The sequence below is a fragment of the Falco biarmicus genome, chromosome 3 (assembly GCF_023638135.1).
Source record: "Falco biarmicus isolate bFalBia1 chromosome 3, bFalBia1.pri, whole genome shotgun sequence".
NCBI lineage: Eukaryota > Metazoa > Chordata > Aves > Falconiformes > Falconidae > Falco > Falco biarmicus.
In genome coordinates this window covers 43,236,597-43,261,822 of record NC_079290.1, presented here as the reverse complement: position 1 = coordinate 43,261,822, position 25,226 = coordinate 43,236,597, and the positions used below count along the sequence as shown (strand labels likewise).

The 25,226-nt window shown below is 44.0% G+C and overlaps 1 protein-coding gene across 2 annotated transcripts; it reads left to right on the top strand.

Annotated features, from left to right (window-relative positions):
* Nucleotides 1-5,089: 5,089 nt before the first annotated feature.
* Nucleotides 5,090-24,429, top strand: VXN (vexin). 2 transcript variants are annotated; one of them, XM_056333671.1, is made up of 6 exons: nt 5,090-5,500; nt 8,519-8,574; nt 13,953-14,115; nt 18,317-18,378; nt 20,042-20,127; nt 21,140-24,429. In XM_056333671.1, exons 1-6 carry the CDS (start codon nt 5,434-5,436, stop codon nt 21,324-21,326), a joined length of 621 nt encoding a protein of 206 aa, XP_056189646.1. In that variant the 5' UTR covers nt 5,090-5,433; the 3' UTR covers nt 21,327-24,429. The 2 variants fall into 2 exon arrangements, with proteins under 2 accessions (XP_056189646.1, XP_056189645.1); XM_056333670.1 differs by having other exon boundaries at nt 8,420-8,574.
* The last annotated feature ends 797 nt before the right edge of the window (nt 24,430-25,226 follow it).

The following is a 25,226-nucleotide window of genomic DNA, read 5'->3' as shown; positions in this document are numbered from 1 at the left end:
AGCAATTCTGTATGGGTGCTCCCACTCTGTTTTAAATCCCCCTCTGCTGCAGTGTCATCTGCTGTGCTCTCCTGCTGCTTCACACAGGCACCATAACTTAAATCTGAATCAAAAGGGGACTCACAAATTTGATCCGGCTTCTGTGCCTTTAGTGCAGCTTTGTCTGCTTCCCATTTTCTAAGTTTCTGGTACCGGGGTGTCTGAGTGCTGATAATCATAGAGTCATAGACTCATGTAGGTTGGAAAAGACCTTTAAGATCATCAAGTCCAACCATTAACCCAGCACTGCCAAGTCCACCACTAAACCATGTCCCTAAGTGCCACATCTACACATCTTTTAAATACCTCCAGGGATGGTGACACAACCACTTCCCTGGGCAGCCTGTTCCAGTGATGGTCCTTGTTTTAAATTTAATCTCATTTTCACACAGAACTTAAGCCAGAGGAGGCAATGCCATCTGATACCCTCCAAAGACCTTCATCCTGCACATGTGTTGCACGCGGCAGAAGGAGCTTGATGGCTGTGTGAGGACACACTAGAGACAAGTAAGGTGACAGTTCAGGTTGCCTCATTCTTTAGACTTATCCATGGAAGAAATCCTAAGTAGTTGGCGCCTGGTTACCCAAGCAGTGGATTTTCTTCTCTGTGGTGTGAGGCGTAGTATATGGTTGTAGCAAGAGGGCTACCCCTGCACAAATTCAGGAACCACAGGACAAGCTTTAATCAATGTGCTTGTTTGTCCAAAATTTTTTAGGTTCATATCAGGAGCCAATAGTCAAAATAATCTTAAAATGTTTTAAAGAAAGAATTTGGAGTGAAAAAGCCCCATCCAAAAATTATTGTGCTTTATCAGGGGAATAAAGACCTCACTGATCAATTGCTTGAAAAATTAATAAATCAAGGACATGTAATTAAAGTTTGGCATCTTAATAAGCTATTGTCACAGCCCAGTTTGGGCATATTGCTCTTTTGTTGACATTTTTCATGCTTTCTGTGGATTACCAGTACATGACCAGTATACGAAAGCTTGTTAAGCCTCCACGTGCTCAGCCTGGCCCTAGCTTTAATGCTGGCTTAGTGCAATCCCTGCTGCTGGCACAAGGTCTGTGGGACTTGAACCTTGCAGTGCTGGGCATTGTGTTTCTCGCTAATCATTGTATGGAATTACTCAAGTGTGTTTTACAAGCTTAGGGCAAATTTGTAAATGTCCAATTATCTGTATGTAACTTTTTTTAAGAGGAGCCAACCAGGCTTGTTGGGTTTTTTTTCAGGATCCTGCAGTATCTTTCTGTAACTAGTGAGGAGATGCCTTCAGCCTGGCTTCCAGGTCTGGCTGGTATTCTGTGCACTAGCCCTTCCAAACTGCACGACTCTTGCGTCCCTCTCTCCAGGTCCCCTATAGTGAATTTGAAGTTCAGAATGGTTTTTAGGTGCCTCAATCTTATTCCCATTTGGGTAAAATCTGTTACAGCAGCTTCCAGCCAGACGCAAATTAAAATGTTACTTTTTAAAATTCTTCAGTTATTCATAGACCTTTCAGCTTGTGCAGTGCTACTTTAATTTTCAACTAGTTTTGCAGACTGCTATAAGTACGAGGCAAATTTGTTGATAGCATATCTGTCTCTCTCTTCATTTCATTTAGAGGCAAATAACAGATTATGTATAAGAAGCTCACTTTATATTTTGCTTTTTTTTACGTTAATTTTCCCTTTCAGTCATTGGCAGTTGCAATTCTGTGTCCCTAAAATGAAACAAAGCAATTTTTCTTCCACAAAAACATGCTGCTTGCATTGCATCACACAGAAGTATTTTAGAGTAAATGTCTGCAGCATGCATGTGCCGTTTTATCCCATTTTATTTTTAAATGGCTAACTGTGCATGCCTCTGGTTCACAATCCTATTCCAAAAATACCTGGGGTTTATACTTATCATATTGCCCAGCTAACAGTAAGAAATAGGCTCAAGTGGCTCAGTACAGATTAGATTCACCTCTTACGCAACAGGGTACAAGATCCAGGGAGAAGCCAGAGGCCTGCCTTGGGAAGAGCTCTGTCCTCTGCAGGGCAGGGGATCCCTTGGCAATATCTCTGGCATATGCTGAGAGTACCGGGATGTTTCCCACCAACTTCACTGGAAGAACGCTGCACTGGAAAGGCATTCATTTGTTTAAAAAGGCCAGGATAAATAAAGTCTAGAGGTTTCTGATACTTATCTTAAATCACTCGAAGTTTTAACTACAGTTTTGTAACTGTAACTAATTTTTTTATTTGATTCCTTTTAAGTTTACCAGCTCTGACATACTTGGTAAACAGGATAAATGTCTACATTTTTTTCTTCCAAATGTGGCTAAACAGATCTAGCCTGTGGAAAAAGCATCCTTGCCACCTCCCCAGAGAGACATTTTGCCAGTTTATGGGATTTTCTGCCATGTTGACAAGGTTCGCTGAGCCTTCTGCTTTTGTCACCTGTTGTTTTTCCCTCAGCTTCGGCGTACATCTCTTCCCCTTCTCCTCCTTTTCCTCCTTTCCACGCACATTCCCCAAAATTCAAATACTTTCCCTGTCCCAGACATACAGATCGGGATGTTTTGTCAGACACCATATGTCAGTTCTTGTGTCCTGAGTTGTCCTCCTCCTCCTCAGTTGTCCCTGTTCACTTTTGGTTGCCAAGTTCTTGCACCAGCAAACATTTTGATCCTTTACTGACAACACTGGGAGTTCAGGTATTTGGGAAACAGCTATCATAGCCCACAGCAAGGAATTTGGATTCCACCTGTTCAGTTGGGAGTCTTCAGTCAAGGATACACCCTGGTACAAAAAATTTTGGGGGTTTTCTCATGGCTGCAGTGGCACCACATGAATTAAAATAATAGCTTATTAATTGTGTTTAGCACGAGGAAAAAATTGAGCCTAGTTTCTAGATATTTTATGTAATTTTGGGAACAAAAAATGACTTCTAGAAACAATAACTCGTTTCCTGCTCCCACCACCAACTGAACTCTTGCTAGGTCAGTAGTGAGCCAGGAGGAGATACCATGTGAAATGGTTTGATGTGGCTCTGCAAGCAGTTCCTAGGCTGGATGTCGTGGAGAGTATCTTCCTCAAGTTCAAATTTACTGCCTGCCATTCTTCAGCAGGTTGCATACGGGTGAGCTTTGTAGTACATGTATTTGGGAGGTATTATCACTCATATTTTGTAGCTAGGTAAACCAAAACATTAGTCCAAAAGAACTTACAGACAGCCAGAAAAAAAGTAGCCTGATATGTGCAGTCCTTCTCTTGAAGCCACATTAATATTTCCTGCAAACCCCTGGGCATTCATAGCACTCGACTGCCCTGTAAGATCTGGGCAAAATGAAGCAGCAAACTCCCTTTCAGGAACAGGGGAAATTTCATTCCCAGATGAGGCATATTATACTTGCCCTCCTGAGCCCTATTTTTCTGTGTGGAAGTGATGTGAGAGCCTTTTATCACCTCTCTGCACAGAGTGACTCATCCCCAGAGCATCATGTGCCTTGTAAAGATGATGTTCAAAGCCTACCTGCTCAAAACCTAGCCTATAACACAGTGAATGCCCGCCGGTAACCAGCTCTCGAGTCTCACTTCAGTTTCCACATCCTTGACATGATGAAACATCAAATAATTGTTCTAATGTTAAACCCCAGCTATGATTTAGAAGTTTCCTTAGGTCATACCTGTAATTAAGAAATCAGTGACTCAGATCCAAAAGTGCCTCTTCTCACAGGACTTTGAATATCCAAAGGTGAAATAAAGGGTGGGTTAGATTTGTTATAGCTTTTTTTTTTTTGTCAACTATTCAGTGTTGCTCTTCATTATTTTTTTTTTTATCCTTTTGAAAGCTTTAAAGCCTCCCTGCATAACCGCCTCTGCTCCATTCACTGCTGAATGGACGGTGCGCTATCTTTTTCTTGGTGGGTAATGGATTTGGTTTGATTGCTTGACACAGCAACAATAGGGGGATAAACAATTGCATTCGCGCCCGCGCAGCTCCCCATCTGTTGACTGTGTGTGCCTTCAGAGGGAGCCGGGCAGGGACAGATGAACACGCCAGCCGAGCCTGATGTTAATGACATCAGTCATACAAGCAGAACATGTGGCGCAATAAATCAAAAACTAATTGAACTTTTGCTTGATTATATTGCCATCCCACCACCCGTTTCCAACACGACACAGTTTCCTGGGACAATGCACCCAGCCCCGCAATGGCTTTGGTGCCCCTGGACAGCAGGAGGCTGCCCTGGGAGGTGACAAGTGATACCAGCTACTCTTCACTCATTTCTTTCTTGAAACAGTTGACACTTTCTGCTCAACCAAAATGCTTCCAGGCTCAGGTTGTGTATTTAACCAATATTTATTATTTCAAATAAGAAATGTTACATGAATATGAGAGTGGCAGCCTGTGTTTGCTGGCACTTTCCGTCTGGGACGGTTGGTGGCAGACATCTATAGGAGAAGACAGCACTAGTTTTTGCGTCAATGACACACACGTGCTAGTAATGAAGGCTATTCATTACATTGATACAATTTAATATCATTATTCACACTTGAAAGTGTTTCTGCTACATCAGTCGCTGGAGCCTGCAAGCCAAAATTTTGTATCTTAGGTGTCCCTGGCAGTGGTAAGTCACCAGAAGTTGAGGGGGCTGATTTTCATGGATGTGGAAAGGAACAATTTCTGATGGGAGCGTGAAGGAATGACAAGCTTTGGCAAGAAGACCCTTTATTGAAGTGCATAAATACAGAGTTAGGCCCAAGAACCATCGAGTCACATAGGAATCCATCGATGACTGAGCCACCTGCCCTCCCTCTGCAACCACTGAAGGGCAGGGGACATACAGACCAATGTACGTCTGCCTGACGTGCCCTTCTTTAGTCATCTGCATTTGAAATCTCACACTGCAGTGCCCAGGATTCAAATACTAGTTTATGAACTTAAAAGGTAAAGCACCAAATGCTTTTCTTAATACACCTAGAATCAGCTCCTCATTATATGGGAGGAACAAGTTTTTACAATGAACGTGTTAAAGTATACAAAGTATGAAGTCAACTTATTTTAAAAATTCTTGCAGTACTTGTGTAAATGTTTATTTGCCTATACATTGGCTGCACAGAACAGGCTTTAATTATTAGCCATTTATTGCAGAGGATTCTCCAAACTGGGAAAAGGAGATGTAAAATAAAATGCTTCTGAGTTAAATTAAATCTTTGCATTAATAGTATTCATAGAAAGGCAGATGGGGGCAGAAAATGTTGCAATGAAGAATATGGAATGAGATGAGATCACAGCATCAGTCTGTCCTTTGTAGATCTGGACAATGATCACAGAGCCAGATTGGATTAGTGAAACCTATTTACCAGAAGTTCAGAGCGGTTGCATGAAGCTGAAAGGCAGTCAGTAGGGAGAGGTGGAAAATGCACCAGATTTACAGCTGCAGCGACGAAAATTTAGAAGTTTTCACCACTGTGATTTCATCCAAATGTGAGTACATAAAACTGTAAAAACTGCTACGGTGTTGTCTTTTAAGGGGATGGCGTGTTTAGCGTCAGGGAAATCTTTGAAGAGAGCAGCTCATCTGTTCTGCCGTGTTGTGCAGTGCTCTGCTCGCAGTCCAGTGCTCGCTGCTTGTTTCTGGAGCTAATCCGTGCAGGTGCTTCGACATTGTGGCTGTGTAAAATCTTTGCACTGGCAAAATTGGGAGATCTGGAATCGGTGTTGATATACCTATGAGGTAATTGCTAAAGTGACAGCTTGCAACTGTGTGGCTATTCTGTGTAACAGAAAAGAAAATGAAGTTGTGCAAGCAGTTAGCAGCTCAGATGAAGTGGGTGAACTGCATGAATGTTGAATTTAAGTCTGCTGGCTCAGTAAGTGGAACATTTCCAAAGCCATGCCCTGGAAATGAATGCATGATTAACATTAATTGCTTGTAATGAAGAGTAAGAACCGGACAAAGCCCAGTCTGCATTTGATTGAACAAATTAGTTTAAGCTCAATGGCTGCCTATTTCAGCAACAAGAAAGCAGGTAAAAGCAGGGAAAACAAATTGTGGGGCCAGATCAGATCTTTACTTGCAAGCTGCGAGCATGAGCTCTCAGCTGCTTAATTTCAGAACGTAAGTGGAAATGACAAAGTGAACCATCACTGTAATTGGTTTTGTTGCCCAAAAGCTGGGCTGTACATACAAACATCCTTTCGCAGGCAAATCCAGAAGCATCATCTGCAAGCATTCATTCTTTCATTCCTGCTCCCACTCCCTGCAGAAAATCATGTTTGCAGGAAGAGCCCTGCAGCCCCACTGTTTGCATTGCTGCCATTGTATTCCAGTGCAAGTGGGTCACTTCTGGCTTCCTCCATGATTCCCTCTTCTTTCAATGGCTATTCAAGTAATTGCATGTTTGCTGGTGCTGTGACTTTCCTTTCACGCCTTGCCTTTCTTCAGCCCCTGTAAGCCATTTGCCACTTGCTCTGGCAATGAGTTGGACAGTGGATCGTATACACTCTGAAAATATGCAAATGTATTAGTTAGGCACATTTATGTGTTGTTCCTTATGCACCAGCCTGGGTACCAATAAGAGCACAACAGTACTTGCTTCTGGTAGAAATCTGTATAAACTGTGCTCCTCACACTGTCCAGTAAAATACTTAAAATACCATACAGACAAGAAGATAATTCCTTACATCACTAAACTTTTCTGCGCTTGGGTGTTTTGTTTGTGAGCAATTAGTTTAGTCCTCACACAAAGAAACTGCAGAAGAAAAGATGATTGCAGCAACTTCAAAAGCAACTTACAACACATTCCTAGGAAAAAACCCACCTTCATTATGTTTGTCTGGTTTTCATCCCACACTCACTGTGGTTTAAAATATAAAAGATGACCTGCAGGAGAAGGCAGTAGGGATCCCAGAGGATATCACGCCATGCAGAACAGACTGTAATCAAACTGACAGCTTAGCACGCTCTCAAGCTCTATTCAGGCGGATAACTTACTTGTGACGAGTTCAGTGTGGAAGTACCCTGTGCTGCAGCGGGTCGCTGGCAGGGGCCCTGGACAAGACTGGTGACCTCCTGTGTTGCTGTCCTGTTTCACTATGGGCACAGCATAGGCCAAAACTTCCTTTTGGAATTAGTAAGTACTAATGCTCAGGACTTACATCCTCACTGGGGTATCAAGGGGTGCCTTTTAGACAAACACAAGCTGTCTAGGAAGAGTGACTTGGGTCCCACTGCCAGCTCTGCTTGTACCAGAGCCCTGGAAAGCCCAGTCACTCATTATTCCTGCCATCAGAGAAGAGGAGTTTGGCTGCAGTAATGAGCAGCCTTGGATGACCTCCAGCTGTTTCCACAGCTTCAAAACACTTTGCAAACATTCATACATAGCAGCAATAAGCACTGCAACTCCTGGTGTTGAATGTATGCCAGAAATGTAAAGGAAAGCTCACCTGGAGAGTAAAAATCACCCATCATCCCATAACAAACCTTCCTGGCTCTTCAGAACCTTTGGATTATACATGGAGCCTGAATAGGAAACCCCCATTCATGTGCCTTGCCCTCAGGGTCAGCCTTTAGAATTGGAGTTCATTCTCCAAATTTGGCAGGTTTTTGCAGGCCTGTTTCTGTCACTGGCTGCTAAATCCTGTAGCTCTTGTGGCCTGAACACAGAGAAGGGTAATAATTTTAAAGAGCAAGGAGTAAAATATGATGAGAGGGAGGGCTGGGTGTATCAGAGTCTTCCAGGGCACTTTCAAGTCCAACTTAAATGATCTTCACTTTTTCAAAAACAACCCTCACCTAAAAACAATCCTTTCAGTCCAGTGGAAAGCCTGGCTTATGGTCCTGGCATCTTGTGTGACTGGTGATTCTGTTTTGCCTGCGATTTTGGTGTCTTCGTGGGTCTAAGGAACAACTGAGAAATAGGCTTTAAGCAAAATGCCCCAAGTTAAAGAACCAAATGGATCATTTTGAGGATTGAAAAGGAAAGACTAGGTTTAGTACAAATGTTTGGACGTCATGCAGTAAGAGTGAAATGATGCCACAAAGGAGTTTGAATGTATTGAAGAAGTCCCTGCCTAAATAAAATGATAGGCATCTCCAAAGTTAATGTATACACTACTCGTGTTTGAAGGTGACTGGATGGAAAGAGAAGCTCTTTTCCTTCTAAAACACGGGCAGTTGAGAGGTCAGGTCAAAACTAAGGAAGGAGAAGGATGATTCCTCCTGGAAGCCTATGGGAGAGGTGCACAAACTTGGGGACAGCTGTTTCCCTGTGCCCACAGATGTCTGTATTGTATAGCTAGAGCATGGTCTCTGAGATGACATTAAAAAGGACTTCTTTTTCTTTTGGGTTGTTTCAGCTGGAATCCTCCTTAAACCCTTTCTTCTTCCCCATGTCCCCACAGGGCCCCTATGCAATCTCACAGGAATTTTAGAAGCATATGTAACCTCATCTTGTCCATCTCCACTGCACGCTGACCGTGTTCCTGTCCTTCTTTTCACAGCATGTAGTCCAGCCCGAAGACGAGCCAAAAATACGCAGCACATCCTGACAAAGAGTGTAAGAAAAATCTCCCTTTATCTCTCTCTCTTTTTTTTTTTTTTTAATCTAGTTGGCTACACTTATTCTTAAAAATGCTGTGGATAAATGGGAAGCAGAACTTTCAGGGAAAAGAAGCTCATCGGTGTCTGATGCAGGGAGTGGGGCAGGAAACAGAAAGGGGAGTTTCTGTAAAGCTACAGTCTATTTACAGAAGTGCTTTGAAACTTACACAGTCTTGCTGTGCAGAGCCAGTCAAAATGAACATGGGCCATCTGAGGGAATCGCAGACATGATTCTTACCCATCAAGCCTTAATAACAGTGCCAGAGGGACAGGCAGGAATGAAAAGTAAACAAATCATATCAATACCTACATGCATTAATCAAGCAGTCAGTATCCCACTCCCCAGGGGAATTTGGGAGAAGAACACCAAGCAGTGGACTGTAACCTCCACTCAAACAGATGGCTCTGAGAGAGCCACAGGAGGATGCTTGTCCCTCGATCCCAGCAGTACCTGCCTGGCCTCGATTCACCACTGGTGCACTGCACAGAGGGCACACATGGAGCTTTACCCACTCCCTGCAGGTGTGGTACCCCATACACATTCAAATAACTGAAGGATTTTCATGCTCTGAGAAAATGTTTTCCGAGTTCGGACACTTTGACACACAGATGTGAGGCTTCTTGTCTTCACAGCCAGTTTTCCCTCCTTAAATCCACTTGGCCCATTCATATCCCATTCCGTGATCCTTTTATTGCCATTTCGACTTGCAGGAACGATGGCCTCTTTCTCTTGTGCATATCAAAGCACTTCTTACAAGCTTTGAGACTCTCCTGCCAACGTATTTCTTCTCACTACAGACCTGTCTTTTCTCTAGCACCTTGTTGAAATATTTTGCTCCATGGACTTTCCTTTTCCATGCCCTGTCCCACTTCCCAGACCAGTCCTCATTTGTAAATAGCCTCTTCTTTGTATTCCTAATTTCCTGATCTCCCCACAGCACCGCAGGGCCCCTCTGCCTACCGCACTTACCCATGCACTGGAAAAAAACTCACTACTATCACCTCTCTTGGTTATTACAGCAGATCACAGGATCCCAGTACTTCACAGGATGCCTGAAGTGATCCCCCAAGAAGGGTCAATAACACACCTGTCATGTCTGGGTAGAAACTGTGTATATGTGTATTTTCTCAAATTGTGACTATCTTTGTCCTGTAACTCAGGCTGAGGTTTCAAAATGATGCTTCATTCCAAATGAGGCCAGAAGTTAGAGTGCTGGAGTGTTACTCCAAATAAGCTATTTTGAGATACCCCTTTTTTATTTGTTATGCCTTTGGTATATTTTGCTTTACATGTAATATAAAAATAGCCGGAAAGTCCAAACCAAAAGTGAACTATTCTGATTTAATAAAACAGAATGCTTAGATAACTTCTCAAATTTTTTGACAAAATAGATACTTTTCTGACAAAATGCCCAGATTTTTAACCAGAATTTTCTCATCAAACTATGCAGCTGGAAAATTTTCAGCTAGCTTTAATCAAAATCTAGGGCAACAGTATGTCTGTTATCATGTTCCAAATCTCAGCAGATACATAGTTTCTGCTAAATAGAAGCCTCTAATATTTAATTTGGATTGGATCAACTGCTGTAGTAGCACTATGCTCATAAAAATTTAAGAAAATACGATACGAAAATCCCTGTTCTGTTGCTGTATTTTTAGATTATTTTTTTTTCCTATGGGGCTTTCCTGACCCCAGTTAAAGATGTCCTTTGACTGACCCTTAGTCATGGTGCAGGCAGCATCATATGAGCTGTGGGAGCAGCTGAGGAGTGGTCTGCAGCTCCAGCTAAGAAAACAAGCAAGGCTCTCAAACCAAAGCAATTGGCAGTCAACTCTTCTGACTTGTGCATTCCCGTTCTTCAGTATGATGCAGCTTCTTACAGCTCATGTGCAAGCATTCCAATAAATTGCATGTACTGGAACGTATGTGCCTGCGAGGAAGTTGTGATTGCCAATTTCTAGACCCACAGAAAAGTAGCAGAATGATTATTTATTTTTCACTTTTGCCTCTGCACCTGCAGTCAATGCTGTAGAAATGCCTCAGCTAACATGACATCTTCTGCTCTGGTGGTTGCAGTGGATGCACAGCTTTAATACTCAGCAAGGGAAAAAATAGCAAGCAACATGGACATCTGCCAGACCTTTTTTTTTTTTTTTTTTTGTGGCAAAAATACTTAAAGTATTCAAGCTTCAAAGTTTTATCCAAAGCCAGGCGTTTAACTGTTACCGTTCCTGGTTGGCTGTTGGTTTGGTGGTGGGATTTTGGGGTCCAGGAGCAGGGTTGTTAGAACAGCCTCTGTGCTGCTCTGCAACCCTCCTGTGTCCTCTGTGCCCCCTGCTTCACATAGCTAATTCCAGCCATGGGGCTGCCAGACCTCTTCTCTCACGTGCACAGCAAAGTCCACAAAAAAAGAGACTGCTGAGCTCTGAATTCAGTCGGCATCCTGCAAACAGTCTGAGCCGGTCAAGGGACTTACAAGTTCTTAAAACAGTTTTTTAGAGAGCAGTTTACTAATTCTGCTCAGTTTGGCTGACTCTGCCATTCACACACATTTAAATTTCCTGGTATGTCTAGAAAAGAAAAGTGACTTCCAGCTGATCCTTCTGCCTTACCCTAGGTACCCTAGAGAAATGTCAGCTCCAGTTTACATCAAAACTGCACCACAGCAGGTTTAGTTTCCTGACCTAGATAAGTCTTTACATATTACAGTAATGGGTGAGGTAGCCAAAGTCACAGTGAAATCTTGAATTAAGAGATAAGGAACTCCAAAAGTGTGCTACAGCCAAATGTTGCAAACAAAGATGTTCACTGAAGATGTGCTATGAGGACTGTGCTATTGTCTCCAGCTGTAATGGAAAATGGCACTGTAACTTGTTTATACAGATTTTGCTGCTTGCAGGTGTTTTGGCATTACTGATACAACATGTTACAAGGAATCTCAAAAACACAGACAACGTGCCTAAATAATTCCTGCTATTAATGGAGTTAAAAATCCTGCTTCCTTTCCCCAAACTAAATTTCATCCTTTGCCACACGTAGACAGGTTGTTAAGTTTCAAGTCCGTGGTGGTTTACACTGATCAAATAAGCCACTTTCAGGATTAGAGACGACTGCAGCCAGCATCTTACTTACCAAAAATGCTCTTTCCATCACCACGCAAAAGAAGTGAACTCAGGTGTCTCCGTAGCTGAGAGTTGACAACATTTTCTGTCACACACCAAAGAAGACTGAGTGTGAGCAAGAGCATTGAGCATATTTCCAGAGCTGGTGGGAAAAGCTGAGCTTTGTGGCATTCCTTGAAAGCTGGAAGAGCTCAGTTCATGCTAGGCAGACTCCAAGGTCTGTCATGAGAGACCTCTGCCAGCCACAGCCTCATTGTGTTTGTCATGAAGACAGGTGTCTCCACCAATGCCACTGCAGTGATGGTGGGTAATGCCTCTGGTAAGCAGCTTGCAAGGTTCGGGTGGTCAGGGCACACGTGGACACAGGAGCCTGCAGCCTGTAAGGATGGTGCAGAGGGATGGGGAGGTCCTGGAACTGGGCCAGGGGCAACCGGGTGAGAGCCAATGCCAACTGCCTAAGCAGCCACAGGAGGCCTCTCACCACCAGCATCACCCTCGTTTCTGAATCACCAGCGTGATGCTGAGGCTCAGCTGTCTGGCAGCTCCAGATTCGTGGTCAGTAGAGCCAGGCCCCAGCTGCAGCCTCCTTTAGCACATGCTTGTCTTCAAGGACACAGGTCGTCCCTTTGACTTTAACTTAACACTGGGCACATCCTTAAGTAGCTTACAGAGCAGGGACTGTGTTAGGCTCTGTGCCAAAATCCACAGAACTAAGAGAAAACCCCTCTTAGGTTTTGGATTAGGCTTTGGTTGCCTCACCAGCCCTTTCCAGCAGTATTTTTGCCTGCTGTTGGGCAGTTTGTGCTCCTTGTCCTGCTGGTCAATAGAATCTGGGTCATGTAGCCTTCTCTAGACTCATGAGGGTACATGGAGTCAAAAAAGTAAGAAGTGGTCAGGTCGGGTTTTTTCTTTTTCCCTGTTTTGGAAAACATTGGTTTGCATGTGTTTTTATATCTGTGTAAAAATTCACGTACACAGAATATCGCAGCTTAACGGCAAACTCAATTAAAACTTACTTAAAACAAAATGGACAATCTTGCATGAGGGGACATGCTTGAATGCAGTCTTGTTTTATCTTGAGCATATGTTAGAAAGCAGAGCCATAGATGGAATTAAGGATTTTTCTATGCCAATAGCATGCTGGTCAGTTGTTGGTCTCAGTATTGAGACAAAATAACTGTATTTATACATAAAACATGCAGATGGCAACTATCAGTCATCAGTTAGATGCAAATAACAGCTTTTCTTCTGGTCTTCCAGTATAAGATCAACATAAGTAAGTCTAATAGGAAACAGTCTAAATAGTTGCTACATGTCTTGTTTCCTTGCTGGTTTGGATCTTTGCCCTGTCAAGGAGGTTCTCTGTACGACAGTAGCAAGTCTTCAGGAAAGAATAAAAAACCGAAGAATGAAACACGCTTTCCCTACTGTCAGGACTTTAATCTTCTTGAGAAAACTGTTTCTGGATCATCCTGGATAAGAGTCCTGATGGATCCACCTGCTTGGAACTTATCCCTGTGTTTTTTAAACTCACATTAGCTCTGGCCTCCCCAGCTGCCTGTGGCAGTGCAGTGAGTGCTGTGGCTTAGTCATGATCAATGTAGAAAAGAACTTGGTTTTGTTCACACTCATTTTCAGGGGCTCTGAGATACAGGGGGTCTAATGTTCAAAGATGCAGCTCTCGGTGAGTTTTGGTTGTGCAAGCTAATCTTTGTGAAAACTAATCTCCAGGAGCACAATTATTCACCACTCTGTATCCTCTGTAGTCATTTACCAGGTATAAAATGTAATTAAGTCCAAAAGACAGGTGAAGCCATGAAGAAATAACATTTGTAATTCACATTGTGTAAATTTAACTATTTGCCCGAGATACGACACAATAAGAAATCAAATTTGAGGTGTCTCAAAGGCATAGCCTATTCAGTAGATCCTGAAAAGCACCACATTTCAGTCTCCCAAGGAGAATACAGAAAGGTGCTGGAGGGACGCCACATTATTTTTCCATACTTTTATACATCTCATGCATGGAGGCAGGAGCCAAATAAAGCAAACCCCACAAATCCCACAATCCCCACCCAACAAAATCCCCTTTGGATTTTGTAAAGTAAAGCAGTGGGAAGCCCAAGTACCATGCTGCTCCCCCGTGACCTTGACAGACCACCCAATCTCCAAGGCTGGGTGTAACAGGATGGATTTGCCTCTTCCCTGTAGGTGGTAGCCGTAGCTGATCATCGGCCCCACCGGACAGAGAAGCTGCAGCCCCACCAGGATGACCTACTCCAGGTGCTGTACAGGGAAGACGAGGTGCAGGGCTTGGGCTGCCTGCAGAGCCAGCAGCGGGGACCCTGCCCTGCCAAGGGTGCTGCCCAGCACGGTAAGTCCACAGCAGCAGCTTTATTCCTTTGTGGCTTCAGAGCATTTTTAGATATTGCAGTCTTCCTGTTTGCACTTTGTTATGTTCCTGAAGGATACTTCCATGCTTAAAATGTCTGGTGGAATTAATGAGATAATTACCACAGCATTGCAGAGCTCTCGCTTTATTCACAGTCATAAACTCGCTTTATTCAGTCGTAAACGCTCCCCTTCTGAAGGCTGACAATATTTTAAAGATGATAGATTGCAAATGACTGAGTTTGCCTGAGTCATCTTATTATATAAGATCCCTGTTCGGTTGCTTAGAACTTACCAGAACATAATTATTTGGGATGAAATTTTAGATTCTGGATGTCAGCCACAGACCTGATTTTGTTTTTTCAACCAAAAATTGTTCAGCATATTTGTGAGAGCCCGTGAAGGAAAAACAGAGTTTGCCAATGCAAAACCAAGGAAATGAGTAAACATAAATAGACTGGTCATTCAGCTCCTTCAGCACTGGTGTGTTATGTTTGGAAGGTCGAAGCTGGAGCTGGGCCATGCAGTTTGGCAAGGGGTGGCCTTTTAATCAGAAATGCATCTTTTGCTTTGCCTTGAAAGCCACCCAGATGCAGTCAACGTCATAAGCCTTTGAAAAAATCCCATGTGGCACGTGATTTGTAGAGACATGAACAACTAACTGTTAAAAGGTGCTAAATCTGTAAAGCAGACACTACCATGCAGGTGCGTGTTCTTCACACCACCAGTCTGCAGCCACACTGCACATCAGCCATCCCATTAGGAGCACGGACCAGGCAAGAGCAGGACCTGGGAAACTGGGAAGGAAGAAACTCAGCTTGGGACTGTATGGAAAGATCTCAAACCAGGACGAGAGTCAAGGTGTGGCTGAACAAAGAACTGGGGCTACAGGGCTGGAGTGGTGAGAGGAGGAGGAATGGCTGGGACCGGCTGTGGGGTGAAGAGTGGCAGAGAGCCAGCAGGGCAGAAAGGAGGGACTGCTGGTCTCTGCTGTTAGGGGAAGCAAGAGGTGAAGGATGACAGGTGCAAACAGGAGAAAAGGTATAGGAACCCCAAAAGAAGAGCAGAAAAGAGGGAAACAATTCTCGTGGTAGGAGAAAGGGAAGCAAGTGGGCAAAGAAACTGGGATGCTGAATGGGAAAGATGGAGGAACTCAGTTTGAATTAGAACAAAAGAGAGATGAAAAGGACTGACTGAGGAGTGGAAGGAGGGGTCAAGGAGAGCAGGACAAGACAAACTCACCGGGAGCATCTGGACAAGACAAGAGAGCTACTGCAGGGCTGCCCAAGCTTGTGCAGCATGGTGAGGCTGTTTGTCAGATCCCTGTTCCCCCCAGCACAGAAGCTGCTCAGAGACTGCAGCAGGGCATCTCCTGCAATAGGTCCCTCGCATCTGTCCATCACTGCCACCAGACTGCTCAGTGATGCTCGGCACCTCACACGGCCAATGTATCCCCCTTTTCTGGGTGCCTGCTTCACACCTCTGACTGTGACACCCGGGAGCACTCCGTTGCTGCTGCACTAAAAGCTGTGTTTTGACTATAAACAGTGCTGTGTCCTGCTCAAGCCTCCAGAAAACCCAGGAACTTTTAGTCTCAGTACCTACCTCTGTTTTCCTGGCGTAACTCCTTGTCCTCTAGAAGGTGATGCAGCTGTTTTTGTAAAAATTTGTGCAGATGATGACTACAGTGATCAGCAACACACAAAAAACCATGAAAATATTAATAGTTCTGTCCTCAGAGGATTCACTGGTGGGGAAAGTAAGTGTAGGACTGTGCACTGAGAAATAAAAGCCAAGGATGAACTACTGCTTTCTGAGTCAACACTGTCTGTATGGGTGAAAAAGAAAGTCTGGAAAAATGGCTTCTGGTCTCAAATTAGAGACTGAATCTCAGTGTCTAGATCCTTGGAGGGGATGAGATAACTTTGATCCAATTCTGGCGTTTCATAATTTTTGAGTGTCTGACTTTACAGATTTAGCATTTTAAGGGGAAGAAAATAGAAGTGCTTGCAAATATCTTTATGAAAAGAAAAATAGCTTTTTCTTATGATGTGCTGTGGTACCCGGTTTCACTGTACTAATACCTACACAGAGAACAGGGTGCCATGAGAGAGTCCAGAAAGGTTTCTTCCAGCTGTTTCTCAACAGCTGGAGAGCCAGCACAATGTAATGTGAAGTGAGCTATATATATGTATATATATTTTCATTATATATGAGATATATATATATATATATGGATCTGGATCCATCTATTTTCGTTAATCTCTGTACAAATGTGGCCTCCACATAAATTTAACCCTTAAAAACATCCTTCAACTTCCTTACTGGAAAATAGTCTGTGGAGTTTTCCACGCTTCCTCCACAGATAAGTACTGTTGAATATTAAAGAGACTTCAGATCTGGTAAAGCACAACTTGGAAACTGGGTGATAGAGTGAACAGTTCAATTTCCAGAGTAGGTGAAAAATGTGTAAACAAGGGCACAGATGAAACCATCAGCACATTTATTGCTGTATCAGAGCATAAAGACAGCCCATTCCACATGTGGGAAGGCAATTAAGCGTAGAGGGAGGCCACAACCAGCAACTCCTGAGTGCACTCAGAGCTGTACTTTGCTTCACAGGATGGATAGATTAAGAAACAGTTGGACTTATTCTCCCAGAAGGAAGTACTCAGTTTTGTACCAAGTTTTCGTACAAGCACTCATCTTGGAAACATAGGGCAAGTCAGAATAACAGGCGTGGAGCAACCTTTATCCCAGGCTTGGGCATCCATAGCACCTTCTGGAAGTGGAATTCACACTGTACCCACTCACAACTGTCCTGAGGAGCACTTATGAACCTGAAGCCATGAGGACTTACTTTTGCTTAGATAATTTGCTAAAAGTTTGTCAGAAAGAATATTTTCTGTATCTAATAAGAAGAGAGACAGGGCGAAAGGGAGAGTCAGACAGTATAAGAGCAAACAAAACAAACAAACAAAAAAATATGGACATTAGCTGAAGCACTGCTGCCTGGAGCCACTTGCTGAATACTGTTAGTACCTAATAAGCAAGATGAGAAGAGGTAATTGAATTAAACTTTCACATGAGTGATACAGTTACATACCTAATGGAATTACTGGCGGGGGGGCAGGGAGCAGGAAGAGAGAGGCTGGTTAAGGCATTTATCATGGTCAGATATTGCCCCCAGAAGGAGAAGACAGTTCTGATTGCTAACTCATGCTGGACACAGCACTATAAGCAGCACCTTGGCTATTTCTGATGTTTGCTTCATTATTTAAATTGCATTGGTCACAGCAGTTGTGAATCATATTCTATCCTCTGTCTTGGTGAATCTTGGTGTTTCTGTAGATCCTTGCTCTTCACTTACCTGAATATCCTTTTTAAAAACAGCGAACAATTGAAAACAGCCAGAAACAGAAAGATTTTTTGTTAAAAAAAGAGAGATTTCCACATTCCCAAGCCAAATGAGAGGATTTGGCTCCATGAAAAAAATCTGGCATCCCTCAATGATTTATTTCCTCAGCACCACTGGCAGAATGTCAGTGAGCATTTATCTATGGATAAGTTATTGGCTGAGCGCTCACTTGGAGCTAAAATGTAATCTTCAGATTTGAGGACAGCAGAGAGAGGTACCACTCAGCCATAAGCAGTCAGAAAGGTTGAAATCCCTTCCTGTGACGGCATGGATGTAGCACACATCTCTGCCCAGGCAAGAATAACTCCTGAGGGCAATCCAGAAAGGAGAATGATCTCCTAGGCAGGAGAAACCTGGCAGTGGGGACTCCAAGATGCACAAAACCTGCATTACCCAACCTCTGCTGAGAAGCAGCAGATGGGACCATTCTTTGTATATACATACACATGAGTGTTCACAGAGGGGGAAGGAGCCTTAGCTTGGCCTGCTGAGGACAGTTCATCATCTCATTTGAAAAGTCTAGGAGCTAGCAGCTGGGTGACTTTCCAGAATGACTTAAGTAATTCCAAAATCACTTATTTTGACATCACAGTAGATGATCAATAAAGAAACTTCTGCACTTTTGGCTATAATCAAATCTAGTGGGACTATCACCTGAATCTGGGTTCTGTTCATATCTGGGTTTAACTGCATGAAAGGAGGCTTTTAATACAAGCTGTGCCAATGGGATGATTACCAATAATGCCATGTTTCTTATGCTTTGCAGTGGGAATTACTGAACAAGAGTCATCCAAGTCCTGTAATCACCTGTTGGATGGAAAATCTTTGGTAAGTAAATACAGCAAGACCAGCAACTACTGTCTGATGCATCCTAAAACCCAGTACCTGTCAGCATGTCCCACATTAACAGCATGTCAGTCCGTTGCAGTACGTGCAGACTTAACAGCCTTTGTTAAGGCTTTGAGACATGATTTACACCAGAGAATCCCCAGCTAAGAGCAGAGACTGGCATGGGACAGCTGCCCCTCAGGGAACCAGGAATGGTTGTGGGATGGAAACAGGCAGGCTCCCATTCTGGATGCTCAGCCATCTGCAAGAACTGGGAGAAATTAGCCTCTTGTTTCTCAGGGAATTTCACAAACTGGGAAAAAAATATTTTCCAAAGTGAACAAGCATGAAATAATTCATATTCTCCAGAATGCCAACCTGACATAATAATCAGATCAAAAATGTCAATCAAGACTTGATGGGAAAATCATCATATGGATCCCAAAAATTTATTCTATAATGGACAGACAAATTTTTTTTGGTTAAAAATGACTCAGCTTTACTAAAATGTTTTCCCTCTCTTCTTTTTCTTACAAAAAACCCCCGATTTTCAGTCTCTACATTTTATGAAAACCAGACTTTTAAAACAAAATAGTCCTTTGAAAAGTTTCTGACCAACATCAGACCATGCTATAGAAACTTTATGGCTTCAGATGCTCTTTTGAATGGCTGCAATGTACTTGCTGGCTGGTAGCTGGGCTACACTTGAGAAAAATGACTGTACAATATTGAAGGGTGGTAAAAATTAATGGTATTCAGCACAATTAAACTAATTGCACCTACCAATAATTAACCCAGTTAAATTTCAAAGAATGCTTGCAAAAGTAATTTCAAACATCTTTAAGTCTTGGGATACTGGCAGAACACACTTAAATGTACCCAGTCTCAGATTAATCCCACAGGAAATAGCCCTAGACAGATTAAGACCAGTTATAGTAGTGACAATAATATGAAGAAATTTTTCAGTATTGCCAGTTAAATCAATAAGTGTGTTTGTTGCCTGAAATGACAAAAGCACATCACAATTTTTGACGTTTTTTCTATTTCTGGGCAACCCACACTTTAGCTTACCATCTTGGAGGATATGCCAGTCTCAGTGGCCTGTTTATGGGAAAAAGTGTCTCAGTTCTGGTGGGCAATTTACAATCAAATAAAGCCAGGAGGAAGTCAATGGTTAGGCAGTTGTGGGTCCAGGGCAGAACTGGAGCATGAGCCAGCCCCCCCTCACTGCAGAGCAGCACCCAGCAGAACAGGGAAATATTTCTGAACATGTCAATGGCTGGGACGGTTGCTTGCCAGCCAGCTGCAGAGGTGGCCTGTGAAGAGCTGCGAGAGGCAGGCTGCTCGGTCAGCACTGTGCCTCACCTCCTAGGTGAGCTAGGCATAAACACTGGGGAATAAAAAGTTCTGCAAGCCTCCCTCCTTTGACGGGAGGTGTAATTCTTGCTCATACGAGCCCTGTGCTGAGCTCAGGAGACTGTTCATGTGAGCAATCAGCATTTGTGTGGGTAAGAGTCGGGCAGTCAAATCCTTAACCCGCTTTCTCTTGTTAAGAGATTTACAGTATTTATCGATTTTCCTAAACTGGCCTCTTTCCTCAGATGAACCTGGGGTCCCTACTCATCAGTAGCATTTTCTAATGACACGCTTTTTGCTCCCACAGGTTCCACCATCACCAGTTGCCCATATCACGGTGAAAGCGGTGACTGTCACAGACTCGCTGACAAGTGACAGCACTTCTACGGAAAAGTAAGTCCCTTCCCACCCCCCCAGCCAAGCCTGGGGGGCTGCATGGGGTGCTGCCGAGCAGGGAAGGGGACAGGGCACATCCGCCACAGGTCACACTCTCACCAGAAACACAAAGAAGCATTCAGCCGCAGATCTCCTCTGAATCGGAGCTGTAAAACCTCAGTGATTTACAGTAAAGCCATGCAACTTGCTTCCCAAAGGCAAGGGGAGATTATCTAAAGGACTTGCTGATTATATTTTCAGCCATGGCCATTTATATGGCTGCCCTGGTGCCAGTTACCACTCTGCTTTATCACTAGGGAAAAAAGCATCTAAAATCAAAATTTAAATCATTTCCCCCTAAGTCTATAATATTTGCCCTAGGACAGCTTAGAAAATGTAATATTTTTTTTGTTCTAAAAAATGCTTTGTTGTCTTTAAGTGTAATTAAGGAACAGCTTGACCATAGTACAAGTGCACTCATCAGTAGGCAGTTCCCAGACACGAATCTGGGTGATATTTGAGATGTCACCATTGCCAACTGAGGGACAGCAACAAATTCATCATCACAGTGTCCTCACACTCCATGCACAGAGACAAAAATCCCCCTCATCCAGAATAAGCCAGCTCAGCCCCCTTGGCCAGGCGGAGCTCACCCTGCCTGGGCACTGCTGTGTGGTCCCCAGGGCTTTGGTGGAAGGGCCCAGCTTTGTCCCTGGGCCACCTGCCAGCTTCTTTGTCTGGTAGCAAACACTGCATTTAGGATGCAGCGATGCATTTAATAGTGGTCCCGCTTGTATATAGCCCATCCCCTTGTGTGAGTGTTCCCTCTGATAATGAGGGAATAAGGGGCACTGAGCGGAGCCGGGGCAGCCACATATCCAAGCCCACTGCCCTGCACAGCCCCTGCTCATCCCAGACTTGCCAGTCCCAGGGTTGGGATGGGCGCAGACATACCTTTACAACCAGGCACCCCTTGGTATTCAGTGGCTGTGGGGCTGAATGCTTTGTGCATCTGTGCTCTATTTGCTAGCCACAGGCAGCACTGGAGAAAGACAGCAGAGTATGACCTGAACCTGCCACTGGGAGCAGAAGCTTCCCTACCGCTGACAGGAGGCAACCTGTGTGGGACGCCCAGCCTCCTGAGGAAGATGTGGATGAAGCACAAGAAGAAGTCAGAGTACCTGGGGGCGACAAACAGTGCCTTTGAAGCAGACTGATAAGGCTCAGCAGCACTTGGAAAGACAGAAGGTCCTTTAGCCAAGACAAGGTGCTCTAGGATCGATGAGGGAACAAACACGGCACAGCTCATTCAAGAATACGATAACCTTTTTATTACTTGATGCCATTGCCTCAGAGCGGCAGGAGAAAGGCTAAGGTAAAAATGGTGAACATGATGCAACTCACTGGCTTCTCTTTGTTGCAATATACTAAAATCCCAAGTATCCCACTAGATTTACATCTCAACTCAATGATGCTGAAACTACTGCTGGCCCATTCACCATTTCACACATCCTGTCTGAATCAGCTCAGACTTGCAACAAGAAAAGCCTGCCAGGAGGTTTGTGTATTCCTGCAAGGCAACAGATCGATTACAGAGTGCCATTAAATCCCAGGGGTCTGCTCATTGTCTGCCACTGCTTGTCCTCTTCCCCCTTTCATATCATGAGATAAAAGCCGCATCTTATGATATGCTTGGTGGAATGACATAAGCTAAACATCTTTTTTCTTCAGTTTTGATGTTCTAGGACAGGAGTAAAAGATGCAAAAAATTTAAAAGAATGGCTAAGTTTGCCAACACACATTTACCAAACTTTGCTACGTGACAAGTTGGTGTTTCACAGCGTCCCGCCGGATGAGCAATTGGATAACCTCAAGAGATACTTTTTTCCATAGAAAGAGTTTGTACGTTAAGTGGTAGTCAGCAACTTACTCCCTACCCATGTGGTACAGGATATTTCACTAACTACACAAAGTACTAGCAGGAAAGAAAATACGTAGATGGTGCAACTAGCTAACTAATAAGGTATTTGCATATAGAATTATGAATAGATGGATTTAATGGAATTTGCTCAAAAAAATTTCTCAAGATTTTTTTTTTCAATTTACAAATTGCTGGTCATGGCCCCTTGGGTTTTCCTTTCAAAAAAAAAGTTTTACAAAAAAGATTTCACCAGCATTACAGACAACATTATACTAGCCATGAACAGTACTTGCCTCATATGAGTGCTCCCCTGGTTATCATAAAAGACTTTGGTTTTCCTAAATACAGAACTTTATAAAATTGGAGGAAGCATATCTCCTGTTGCTCATAGTAACGAGGATTTTCTCTAATCTAACTGCCAGTGCTCCAAAGCATAAATGAAAAATAAAATCTTACTCTATGACGGAGGCAGAGGAAAGAAGCACCCACCTGAAACCTTCTTGCCTGCAGCCAGCGTAGTAACATGCACTGAGATGCCATCATACACAGTGCCACAGCACCAAGGCGGGGAGGCTCCAGAGCCGTGAATCCACCAAAAGCCTGAATGGTGCATCCACAGCATAATGGCAGTTACAGCTCCTTCCCCTTCTATTACAACCACCTGGGCAACTTCTGCACTTGGGGCAGCTGCTGACTTCATCCACTGCTTGTGTTAAGATCATTTTCAACCCGGACTTAGAAAAAAGCATATTCTGAATTTGTCATACAGTGCAGGGCTGCGGGAGCCTTGGATTACAGCCTGCAGAGCTGTGGGCTCAGGCAGTTATCCCCAGTCAGGGATCCCCAGCTCAGAAATACCGGGGGTACCAGCTGGTCGGGAGGGAGAGGCTGCTGAAGCAGCCAGGTCCTCTGGCTTTGGGGCAAGCAGGTAAGAGCAGCACAGAGCAAAGCTTCGCAGCTTGACAACACGAGCAACTGAAGTCCATGGGATGGGAAAATATCTGCAGCAGCCCGGTAGCTTTACAGAGCAAATGTCCCCCAGTGGCTCCAAGGAGGGCAGCAGGGGACACCTGTGTGGCTGGATGTGCTGGAGAATGCAGTAGGATGGAAGTTCTCATTTTTAAAGGTACTGTGGCTTTTCTACTACAGCCGGAGTCTGCCAAGAAGGAGAGAGGCAGTAGACCTTCATAAGATACTTCTGTCAGCCCTCACACTCAGCTGCCTGTCACTGCTTCAGTCACAGGCTTCTCCTTCAGAGGTGCTCAACAACTCACAGAGGACAGCCTCGCAGAAAGAAATCACACAGACTCTCCCTCTTCCTTACCAAAGGCAAAAGTCCTTCTCTGGCCCAGCAGCCTGACAGGGGGACGATTTGCTTTCCTGCTTTTCTTTCTTCCTCCTGGGAAAGAAGGAGAGCACAGCTCCTTGTTAACCACATGCTGAACGGCCCCAGCTACTGGCAAGGCCAGGAGAAGCGGCGATGGTGGCCCAGCATTGACTATGTGTCGCCAGCCACAGCACGCAAGAGCAATGCCAGTGCCCGCAGAAGGCTCCACACCTGAACAGCCCAGAGCAGTTTTCTCACAGCGGCCACCTCACCTTTCAATTAGAGCCTGACACGTTGGCCCTGTGTAATAGTCTGGACACCGTGACCCTGCCAGCATCAGGTCCTCCATGATTGAACCAAGCTGGAGACATGGCCAAGACTTCCCTAAAACATCTTTTACAAGTATCACCAACCACACTACACCCCCTCGCCCAGCCCATAGAAACCCTGCCAGAACCCTCAGCCTTGTAGGCACATGCTATTATTATGCATATAGGTAAATCTAACAAACTCAGTGGGACTGCTCTCTTGCACAGCAATGCGTACACTCAAGGAGTAGGGAGAATAGTAATTACCAGTTCCCTTTTTTGGTCTTATTCCCTAAATAAAGGAAAAATAAAGAAAATGAACAGACACCAGGAAAAATCCATTTGCTGAATTTGGGGTAGTTAAGACCGTGAGCATTTGTGGTACCTGCCCTTGTAGCTAACATGACCCATAGAGCACCCAACACAACAGTCCAGGGCAGCAAGTTTTGTCTGTTGAGAAAGCTGTATCGTAGTATTTGTTAATTAATAGCTTTAAGCAGTATGAAGATGGAGGTGAAGAGGAGATGATTAATGTTTCTACCCAATAACTACTGTATCTTTAAATGTGTATCTATGGTTTTCTTATTTATTTAATTTAAAATTTGGATCTACAAAAGGAAGAGAGATTTATAAGAAGCGTATTTAATTTCTCTATTCCAGGAACTGCTGTGGAGATTTCTAGTATTGTAGTAGATACTTATTTTACTGATTCAAATAAAATATGTCCTATTCATAAAAAAAAAATAATAAAAGAAACAAGTAGCATGCGGTAACATATGTGTCTCAGTGACTTAAAAGCTTTTGGGAAGCATTCAGTGGCAAGTAAAGGCAAGTTTTATGGTACTGAAGAATATGAACACCTGACAGCAAAGAACTCAAATTTTTCTTCCCACAGGGAGAGCCTGGAAGTGTATGCTTGCGAGTGGCTCCAATATTTTATGGGTGTTAGAATCATTGTCTGTTACCAGATACTCAGAGAAAAGCCTTGGCCCTGCCAGCAGTTAGACATTAGACAACACATTGCACACCTGACCTCAAGCGCGTTGCGCGTTATGGATATGACATTTAGTCTGACTGCAGCCCTGGGAGGTAAGCAGGTTGCCTCCCATCAAACAAGAGCACCAAGACAAAGACTTCTCAAGGGTAGTTAAGACTCTGGTAGAGAATAAAGCCAAGTGCTCCCCCATCATCTGTCCTACCAGTTGACAACAGTCACTTAACCTACCTCAAACACAACACCGTCCTTGGAGACCCTATGTTAAACCATGGCCCAACCCAAGGTGGGTCGCACAGGGGTGCAGGAGCCCAAGCTAGGGGAGCTGACTCAGGACTGCAAGGGGAAAGACCTTAAGACACAAGGAAAGAGAACGTATGGTGTTGGCATCCTTCACCAACCCAGACTTCGGCAAGCCCATCTGTTACAGGATGACTTGTCCCCCTGCCTACAGCACTGCCCATACCCCACGCAGCTCTGGTGAAAAGGTGCCACATTTCTGGTCCTTCCATTACAGACAGCGTCTGCATTTAAAATGAGCGTGTATCCTCATGGGGAGTGTCATCT

What these genes read in the sequence shown, in the direction of transcription:
- VXN (XM_056333670.1), top strand. Translation starts at nt 5,434, where the DNA reads ATGCACCAGATTTACAGCTGCAGCGACGAAAATTTAGAAGTTTTCACC. An exon ending in TGTTGGATGGAAAATCTTTG is followed by an intron (nt 18,379 to 20,041) that starts GTAAGTAAATAC and finishes TTGCTCCCACAG; the next exon opens with GTTCCACCATCACCAGTTGC. An exon ending in GACAGCACTTCTACGGAAAA is followed by an intron (nt 20,128 to 21,139) that starts GTAAGTCCCTTC and finishes TCTATTTGCTAG; the next exon opens with CCACAGGCAGCACTGGAGAA.